This window comes from Xenopus tropicalis, chromosome 10 (assembly GCF_000004195.4).
Source record: "Xenopus tropicalis strain Nigerian chromosome 10, UCB_Xtro_10.0, whole genome shotgun sequence".
In the NCBI taxonomy this organism is placed as follows: domain Eukaryota; kingdom Metazoa; phylum Chordata; class Amphibia; order Anura; family Pipidae; genus Xenopus; species Xenopus tropicalis.
Window position 1 is genome coordinate 38,587,713 of NC_030686.2, and position 10,359 is coordinate 38,598,071.

Consider the following 10,359-nt stretch of genomic DNA (forward strand, 5'->3'; position numbering starts at 1 on the left):
GCCCTGTGTTTTGAGACTCGGTTTTCCAGGCAGTGGACCAGCTGGCAGAATGTCCTTCATTGGGAACATGCCCTCCGCACAGCGCATTCATTTTTCCATGATGGATTAGCAGCAGGGATTGGCAGTTTCTAGTGCAAGGATGGACACTTTCCTTTACCATCTAATGAAATTTACTGACACATAGCTCTGAAGATCTTAAATGGATTCTGTCATGATCTTTATGGTGTCCTTATTATTGCTATTATTGTACATTACAAATAATTCATTTTACAAAATGTTATTCTTGAAACGATAATTGTATGTTATTTATCTGTAATATTGGTGTGTAGGTGCCATATCTGTGCATTGTACCTGATCCCATGCTTTTAGAAAGAGCCAGCGCTACACAATGCAACTGCTTTCAGATAAGCTATTGTTTCTCCCACTCAGTGTAACTGAAGGAGTCATGTCTAGACTTGGGTGTTGTATTGAGTGCTATTCTCATTCCTACCATGAGGGATCCATGGGGCATGGGAGCATTTTTAGAATGGGTGTCCAGAGCCCAATGGGGCTGCAACCTGGGGGCCCCCAACCCAGTTGGGATCTGCTACACTGTTGTGCACCCCCCCCCCCCCTCCCCATAGTGTCCTGAACGTCCTCCTTGGTGCCACAATGGGAGGGGGAGCACAGGCGCCCAGTTATCAGTGGCAGGGGAGCGGGCCTGGGTCAGTGGGGGCCACAGGGCCCACTGGGTTTTTTTTCCCAATGCCCTGCAGGGCCAGTCCAAAACTGTTGGGGATACCCATAGGTCACTCAACTAAATAACAATCAGCTTTAAAACACTCTCAGCAATTTTACCCCAGTTCCCTTACCTTGTAGGTAGGGAACAACCTCTGACCCAGAGAAGCAGCCCTATAGCGGCACAGTACCTGTGGTTGGCATAGATATAGTGCATTTTCGAATATACTGACCAAATCCCCCCTTTAACAGTGGGGCTGTAATAAAAAAAAAACATTTGTACTAAACAAAGTAAAATATTTGTCCACATTCAGATATCTGATGTTTAACACATAAAGCTGCCATCTCTTACATTGCTATTTAGCAGTGTAATTATGCTGCTGACTGCACTGAGTGCCTAGCAGCCATGCAGCATTATTAGGATTTGTTTGACACGTCTGGAATAAATGTCTTGTGTCTGTAACTCTTGGATATAGTGTTTGTTTGATTACTGGCCCTTTAACTTGCTAATCACTACACTTGCAGCTAAGCTTGTGTGAGAGGCAGGGACTCGCACACACAACCTTGTCTGGCGGCTCACATGGTATCTTCGTCCAATCAGAAGAGTAAACGGTAAACCCTGGCTTGCAGCTAAAGCTTGTGTGAGAAGCAGGGACTCGCACACACAACCTTGCCTGGCGGCTCACATGGTATCTTCGTCCAATCAGAAGAGGAGGACGGTACACCCTGGCCTTTTTCAAAATCCCCACCCTGGAACGTATCTGCTAGAGCTGAGCTTCTGGAACCAGCAGGGAGTAGGTAAAGGGCAGACCTTCCTCTACTCAATGTCAAGTGAAGGGTTAAATATTGGACCCTGTCGGCCGAGGGCAATAGACTTGTGCAATTGGTGGGCAGCAACGGATACACGTGTCAGCTTATAGGCAAAGCTGTCCAACCAGCAGCCAAAGGCTCTCAGGGAATTCTGGGAGTTGTAGTTTAGCAACAGATTTGCTTTCTATTGACTGGGACACACCCTACCCTAAGCCCAGTTAATCTGAGGTTATCAGTGCATTCTGGGAGTTGTAGTTAGCTGCTGTATTAATTCTATGGGTCTGTGCTGTTTTTATCCCCATGCTAGTCTACATTACATTTTATTATTATTATTATTATTATTATTAACATTTATTTATAAAGCGCCAACATATTCCACTAATACAGTTGCTAAAATGCCGGGACAGATTTAGCACATGGCACATAGACAACACAATATGTGACTGACGGGGGGGGGGGGGGGGGGGGGGGGTCATACTATTGGGATCATCCGATCACATGGTACAGGCTGCAGGGAAGGTCATTCTATAAAGCCCCGCCCCTAACGTGGCAGCCGGCACAGTAAGTAGGTGGCACCAAGCTGTGTTTACAGGGGAGCAAAGGGGTTAATGTGAGGAAAGGAAATCAGAATGTGACATTTGTTTGTGTTTGGGAGAGAGTCCCTTTGAGGGATCCCAACGTGTGACTCGGCAGTCGTTACTGTACCGCAGTTGAGAGCATGGTGTCCGTTTCGGGTGTAGCAGCTGGGAAGTGAAGGGGTTAAGCTTCTTTGGGGGGGTGGGAGAGGGGTTGTGACTGGGGGCACAGTACATAGTAGGGGTATCTAACAAAAGAATAGAAATACATAGGGTGGGTTTTCTTACTGGGCAGTCCCGGGGGGCTCTGCTGTACAGACAAAGAATTGGCAGACTGAGAACAAGTGTAGCCTGCAGCACCACCATACAGGTATAGGATCCATTATCTGAAGACTCGGGGCATGGGACATTTGGTAGACCTTAAGTCTGCTACAAATAAATAACATTAACCCAATAGTAGTGTGTGCCACTGATACGGATTCATGCAGCTTAGTTACCATTTATAAAGGGTAAATTATGTTTTAGTAGCTTGTAAATTCTGCGTGCCTATTTGCAATTGGTCGTCTTGTAACAGGAAGCAGAGTGTCTCATTGTATTATTAATGATTTACTGCTTATCTGCCTCTTCTGACCTTGTGTCATTCTGACAGGTGCCTGTTGCTAGGGTCAGATAGCCTCATAACCAAAATAGCGAGAAGCAGCACAGCCCCCCCCCCCCTTGATAAAAGCCAGATTACATTGTAATAAATCCTTCAGGGATGTGCTTGAGGTTCGTAGGTGTCCCTTATTTAAAGGGGAACTCCACCCAAACACAACTTGAGCTTTTTGGAAAGTAGACATCATTTTGAGCATTATACATTATTTAAAAAATATGCTGACAGATTTTTAACATATTGGTTCAGAAGCTGGAGATTATTGATCCTCAGCAATTTGGGAATCTATTGATGGGGGTTTATTTACTAAGGGATCTCAGCATAATGTCTTAAGATTGTGATGCCATGAATTCTAGGTGGATGCAGTTTAACTCAGTGTTATTTTTCCATTTCAGATTTTAGACTCCTGAGAAGTAAGTGAGGGGTGGGCAGTAAAGTCAAGTCGCTGCTACACATGATGCCTGCCCATGACTGGAGGAAGTGAAGTCACATGACTGCTCGGTGTCCTTTCCCGCGATCGGTGTAGGTCCTTCAGCTTATACAGTCGGCAGTGACAGGTGGGAGAGGGAACAGTTGTTCTGCCATAAGGCCGATGATCAGCATGGAGCGGCTGGAGAACTGTGCTCAGATGTTCCAGAGAAGATTCCTCAATGAGGCCTTTCGCCGCCATTGCCCTGTATTGTTGGCTTGTATAGTACTGGGTGGGTCACTGCTAAAGGAACTGTCGCCCCTGCCGGACTCCTATTGGAACAACAAGAGGAATGTGCTGAATGTGTAAGTTGCATATGAAACCAGGGATGGCACTGGATTGGTCTGGTGTTTGAAGGCGGGGCTTTTATCAAGGTGGCCTAATGGGAGAATGGTAGCCACCTTAGGCCTGAAAGCCTTAGTCACAGTTCTTGGCTCTAGAGATGACGAAACCGGCAGCGTTACATAATAAATACATACATAAATAATATTTACTTGTTGCTTACCTGCCATTGCTTAGATGGGCACATTAGTGCTACTGCCAAGGGGACAATAGATGCAGGGTTACAAAGTATGGACTCAGGTAGGCAAAAAGGTGCAACCTGTAGCAGGCTCAAAAATGGGTCACGGCCACCTATTTAATTCCTTTATTTTTTTAATTCCTTTGTGCGTGTCATTCACCTGCCAGTGTCCCCGTGTCTACAAGTATTACCAGTAAATGAGAGACTTTGGTCAAAATAGTGGGGGGGGGGGGCTTTTAGAAATTTCTACTTCAAGGGTGGCTATAGGAATCTTTTTCCTTACTGCTAACTTGTTCCGTTCAGAGAAGCCACATGATTTGCTGATAAATGGTTTGGTCAACTGAAAGGAAATGCAACCCACGGGGTCTCCAAAATTATCACTGCCCCCCTGTAGTGTATGGAGAGACATTTTCTGGCTGAACCTCTACTGCAGTGATCCCCAACCAGTGGCTCAGGGGCAGCATGTTGCTCCCCAACCCCTTGGGTGTTGCTCTCAGTGCCCCCAAACCAGGGAGTTATTTTTGAATTCCTGACTTGGGGGCAAGTTTTGGTTGAATAAAAACAAGATTTCCTACCAAATAAAGCCCCTGTAAGCTGATAGTGTGCATAGAAGGCCCTTAATAGCCAATTTTAGCCCTTATTTGGCTCCCCCATGAACTTTTATGGTGCTTGTGTTGCTCTCCATGTCTTTTTACATTTGACTGTGGCTCATAAGTAGGAAAGGTTGGGGATCCCTGCTGTACTGGAATGTGAATTGCACAAAGCAATATTTTTTTCATGGAGAAATCATATAATGGTACTTGCTAGGGGTACATATAAGAAGCACCAAGACAAATAACTTGTTTTTTCCTCTTGGTTTCAGGTATTTTGTCAAATTTTCCTGGGGTTGGACATTGTGGCTGCTTCTCCCTTTCATTGCACTAACTAATTATAAACTCACTAGAAGCACAACCAAAGTTCTGCGACGGCTGAGCTCCCTGCTGGTCAGCACGTTAATCTGGTACCTCTGCACCAATCTTTTCCTGTACATCGAGGACATCACTGGCAGCTGCTACGAGTCCGAGGCCATGTCGGACCCCAAAGAACACCAAGACAGGAGAGAATGCCGGCTTCACGGCGGATATTGGCACGGCTTTGATATATCGGGACACTGCTTTCTGCTTTCATATTGCATATTGCTCATTTTGGAAGAAACGTCCATTATCCCCAATATTCGCTTTGAGAGACACTGGCACAGAATGGCCATTAATGCCCAGTTTGCTGCCCTGAGCATCCTGGTTATAATATGGGTGTGGATGTTTTTGTGCACCGCCGTTTATTTTCACAACATCTTCCAAAAAGTTATCGGTACAGCCTTTGGCATCCTGGCATGGTACATAACGTATAGATGGTGGTACCTAAAGCCAATTTCCCCTGGGTTACCCCCAGCCAGCGCCAGCCATAGTGGCAAGGAACCGATCTACAAAAATTAACTTGGGTACAAGTACTACAGCCTATAAATTATTTTTAATATCCGTTGTAATTATTGGCCTTATCTATAGAACAAAAGGAGGAAGAACAATATTTTATGCCATTTGTATAAAGTTTTAAGATAACCTTTTTTTTTTTTTTTTGGATTCATGACATAACTGACATTGTGCAGGGTTTTATCCTGCATAGGATTATAAATGACTAGGAGCAATGGCCCACTCTGATTAATGGGGAATATATACCTGCTGTGTCAGAGTTACTCAATCCAGATTCTCCATTGTATTTGGATGGAGTACAGTATGCTGGGATCTGTAGTCCAGCAACATGAGGGTTGTAATCTTAAATCACTGTTAAGCTGGTCGTACACAGGCATTTTTAATTTGTTGATTCATCCCCTTCACACTGAGTTGGCAGCTTATCTGCCAATGTATGGGCCCTCCCCAGCTGCCTCCCCAATAGCTGTCTGGCTAATAATCGTCCAGATATCTGTCACGAAGGCTTCAAAATCTCAATGGGTGTGAACTGCATTGATACAGTTTATAGGCCGGCATAGGCGACCATTAGTCCAGGGGCCAGATCAGCCCGAGTTGGCCCAGCCTTTAGTGACAGTTATTTGTTCAGCTTGCTTTGATTTGTGTTGCTCACTTCAGCGGCACGCCTGGGTAATATCTTTTTTTCAGTATTTCCAAGGCCATGAAACGGAAAAAAAATCTATATTGCCAATTGTCAGGGGAATCCTCTGATTTAAAGCCATTCTGACGGTAGTTACAGCCACACATTTCATTGCGGGGGTTTATGAACCTGAACAGGATTCCGTTTTACTTTGAGGCTACTCAGTCTATAGCTGGGTTAACAGATAACGGTTATTAGAAAGTAAAAAAAATGCATAATTCCACTCTCTGCTCCAGGACAATATTAGGCCTATGATAAAGGACAGTGGAAGGAAAAAAAAACTTGGTACAAGGATGGGATCTATCAGCTGGAAACCTATTATCCAGAAAGCCCCAAAAGCCAAGAATGCCATTTCCCTATCGGTCAGGTTTTGAAAATTTTATTTGCAGAGGCACCAGTCGGCTAGTTCACCGGCAGATGAGGAAATCAAAGGAACCCGCAGGTCTTCTTTGAAACCTGCCCGACGGATATCTGCCTGATTTTCAGCCATATTGCTACTGGGGAGGACCCATAAAAAACCCTTTTACCAGTGTAATGTATAGAATTGTCTGTTATACCCAAACACTACTTTTATTTTATCTCTCAAAGCTAAGGGTGCCTGCATGGGAGAACATTACCTGCTGTTTTTATAAACACTACAAATAACCTTTATCAGTATAGCTATCTGCACATTACACTACATATGAGGCCGTGCCAGCCTTTGCATGTACAATCTCATGCCCGTGAGTGCACCCGTATGCCCAAGCAATTGCCATTAAAATCGACTAGGGTTCGAGAGGGCTTTTTTTGACTGGAGATACCCGGGGAGCAAAACACTGTACAGCTTTGCTTAGGCTGGGTTTCCAGGCCCAGTGTGCCAGTTATAACCTATTCCCTGCACTCATAGATACCAGCGTGAGTAGGTTACCTTCCTTATCCCTGATGTTGCAAAGCAAAATCATCTATTGTCCCTGTTAGCTGAATTCAAGGATGGGACACTGGGGTTGTAACTGTACAAAGCTTGTATTGCCAAAGATAACCGCTCCTTAAATAAGGGCATTACACACAGTCATTGGGCAAAGTGCTGGAACAGTGTTCCTAATGGAGGGTGGGACAGATATTTGTACTTACTGGGCACCTATCATCTTAAACTTTTACTATTCTAACCAGCCGGACTACCGGAGCTATGGTTTGTGCAGGGTGATTATTCTTAGGCTGATGGAAATCCCTGTCAGTCCAAAGATGCGAGATTATGTAGGGCTGCATAGGCCACTGTTCTGAGATTTTTGGCCTAGGAGCCAAATGACCATCAGATCTGGCTCAACACCTCACGGAGATGGACCAAACTGAAAGATTGTTTTAATAACATCATTGGTCTGTGCTCCTTTTGTATAGATAATTTAATATAAATTAACCTGATTATTTATTTTAATCAACAGCCTGTATTTGTAGATAAGTGACAAAAAGGTTGGATGTCCCGGAGCTGCCATAATATAAGTAGTTTGGTGCTAAACGCTACAGTGTTACCAGGGAGCATCGGAGTATGTCACCATTAAGGAATACATTGGTTTATTCAGTATTCTGTAAGGTTATAATTCCTATTGCTCATTGGCCATTAACTTATATGGAGACGTCTGCTTTATAGAAGCATAGATAATACAGCTGTTCGGAAATTCTGTGCCTGGATTGGTTTGTACAAGTCATACATTAAAGAGTTTATAAATTGTGCTCAATTAATTATTTTTGTCTTATTGGATAACAAGATATGGATGAGTTCATTATCGTTTTGTTGCAGAGGTAGGCGGGACAAACTTAATTACACAGGCGAGAGGATTGTACAATAAGGACCCTCCTAGTACTAAGTCAGCCATCTTCCTGCTGTATAGCATAGAGAGATGAGTAGGGATAACAGTCAAGCCAGCACTGTCAGGCATTATTGATGCTTCTCCTCTGATTGGGAGATGGGAGAATATAGTGCTGGCTGGTAGAAAAACTGGGTTTGTGACCCTAGCAACCAATCCCACACTGGAGAGCCGCTGAACAAAAAGGGAAATCATTACAAAAAAACAAATAATAAATAAACAAAGCCCAATTGCAAATTGTCTCAGAATATTACGCTCTACATCATATTAAAGTTAACTCAAAGGTGAACAACCCATTTGAATGGGGCCAGCAAGCCCTACAAAGAGAATGTGAATGTGTACATTATGCATAAATGTGTAGGGGATATTTCAGGGTGTTACCAACCCTTTTATTTGCCTTCAGAGGGCATCATTGTATTGCAAACATACTGGGGGCCAGGGGGCAGGAATGGAATAGGCACAAACCCTTCTCTAGCCTGCCAAACTGACACTTCATGGCAGCTGCACATACCTGTGCCACAGACATTTCTGAAATGACATTACATATGAATATACAATACATATATCTAAGTGCCTATTTATGATTGAGCTTGAGCAATCATAAAAGAGTTGACTTTTTACAAAATCCTGTTGCCAGTTGCCAGAGTATTGGGGACCAAAACCCAGTGTGGATTAGAAAACTCACTCGGGATTTCCTTTATGGTTGCTCAAGCCCCAAGGCTAGTTTTTAGGTTCTCTAGCCCTAGTAACAAAGAACATCACCAAGTACAATATAGACTTTTGCACAGAGTTGTTATCATGAACAGAACATCCCAAGCCCTTCAGTTGTATATAAAGGGGGGAAGCAAGCCCAGTGCATGCTAGGAGCAAGGAAATAGGGTGGCCGACACGTGCCTTTGTGCGTATGCACTCTGATATCTGGTGTATTTGTGTGTCTTTGGCAACCCTGCCCTGACTGATATGCATTGGGTTGCCCTTGGAGTTTTCACTGGCTGTAGGGCCACGTGTTTGACCCCTGCCATAATAGCTGTGTAGCCACTTATAAGTACCTTGTTTTTATGATTTTTAATCACTCAATAATACTTGCAGTCTCAGGATTTCTGAAGCCAAAACAATTTTCCACCCATGTGTTTGATTTATGGTCTGCCACAGACCTGATTGCAGATTGATTGCAATTAAACAACCCTATGCCACATCCACAGGCCTTCCTTGCTGTATCAAAAGAAACACAGGATTTCTTGTCTCCTTTTTTGTAAACATGTTCTTAGGGTATCTGACTCTTTCTATATCTCTCAGAAAAATCCTTCATTCCAGGAGTCTGCGCAGTTCTCTCCTCTCTCCCTTCTCCTGCTCATAAAACTCACTCCCCCCTCCCTTAGGAATGTGTAATCTGAGCTACAATGGCTAGAGCTACAGCAGGAAGCTAGGAAGACCAAGCTAAAATGGCAGTTGTTGTCTTAAACAAACGGAGGGAGCTTCTAGGGCTCTTTACTCAGGTATGGTAAAGCTTTCTGCTGAATAAATATAGCGTTCTAGGTGGTACTAATGTGGTGAATCTATTGGCAGTAACATGCCAAAATGACTTTCCTTCTCCTTTAGGAAATACAGATATTTGGTTCTTCTAGAACAGGGGTGGGCAATACGTCGAACGCGGTCCACCAGTCGATCCCCCGAGGATTCCTGGTGGACCGGGATCAAGCCGGGGACGCGGAAGTGCTCCGTGAATGCGTACGTATGCTGTGTCGCATACATACGCATGCACTCCACACTTCCGCATTCCGCGTCGGTCCGGTCAATCGCGACTGGACCGAGTCTGGCCACCCCTGTTCTAGAATATATGAGATACATATGTCAGTTAAAAAACATTCCTTGTTTGTGGATCAGTTAAATGACCGAATGCCTTTGGTAATCACTTTGGGGGCACTGGGGCCTCAGTCGGAGGAACCCTGATATAAACATTAGTTTTAGAATAACTTGAAATACCTATACATAATGGTTTCTCACCAAAGTTTTATTGAAGATCTGTAATACTTTCTTGGCTCAGAGCTTCATCATTTTTTTCGTTTGTTTCTGACATACAAAAAGGCACAAGAAAGTGTTGAACCCTGTGAAATTATGAGTGTGTGCGGACGAACAAATAAATGAATAAAAAGAGAGAATTGTTTCCATATCAGACAAATGGTCACAATCATTTTGATAACAGGAGACTGTTCCAAAGGCATCGTAAGGGGGGGGGGGGTAATTAACAAAAATACATACATTCTAAAAACAGCTCAATTAAAAAATATTTGATTTAATGAAAAATAAAGAAAAATAAAAAAATCACACATATCAATGCAATAATACACAAAAAATTATCCTCTTCCCCAAAACCAAATGAAATATTCCATCATCGCTAATATAGTTGAAGGAGTCAATGGTTATTTTTTTGTTTTTTTCCTGTGCTCATACTTTTAAAAAAATATACAGCGGAAATAAAAACCGTGTTGGAGAGAGCAATGGCTTGTATTTGGTCGTCCTTAAATGGACCCGGAGCGTAGAGAGTAAACACGTTTAGTCATTCGAATTCGGTGGAATCTTAGACCTATTATTACGGGAAGGACCTATCAACAACGCTTTCCACCTCTTGGCTC

At 43.5% G+C, this 10,359-nt stretch overlaps 1 protein-coding gene across 5 annotated transcripts; it reads left to right on the forward strand.

The window, feature by feature from the left end:
- Nucleotides 1–1,366: 1,366 nt before the first annotated feature.
- Nucleotides 1,367–10,040, forward strand: fitm2 (fat storage-inducing transmembrane protein 2). 5 transcript variants are annotated; one of them, XM_012971481.3, is made up of 3 exons: nucleotides 1,367–1,515; nucleotides 3,150–3,528; nucleotides 4,606–7,601. In XM_012971481.3, the coding sequence occupies exons 2-3, from the start codon at nucleotides 3,347–3,349 to the stop codon at nucleotides 5,213–5,215; spliced, it is 792 nt and encodes a 263-aa protein (XP_012826935.2). In that variant the 5' UTR covers nucleotides 1,367–1,515; nucleotides 3,150–3,346; the 3' UTR covers nucleotides 5,216–7,601.
- The last annotated feature ends 319 nt before the right edge of the window (nucleotides 10,041–10,359 follow it).

What these genes read in the sequence shown, in the direction of transcription:
- fitm2 (XM_012971481.3), top strand. Translation starts at nt 3,347, where the DNA reads ATGATCAGCATGGAGCGGCTGGAGAACTGTGCTCAGATGTTCCAGAGA. An exon ending in AAGAGGAATGTGCTGAATGT is followed by an intron (nt 3,529 to 4,605) that starts GTAAGTTGCATA and finishes TCTTGGTTTCAG; the next exon opens with GTATTTTGTCAAATTTTCCT.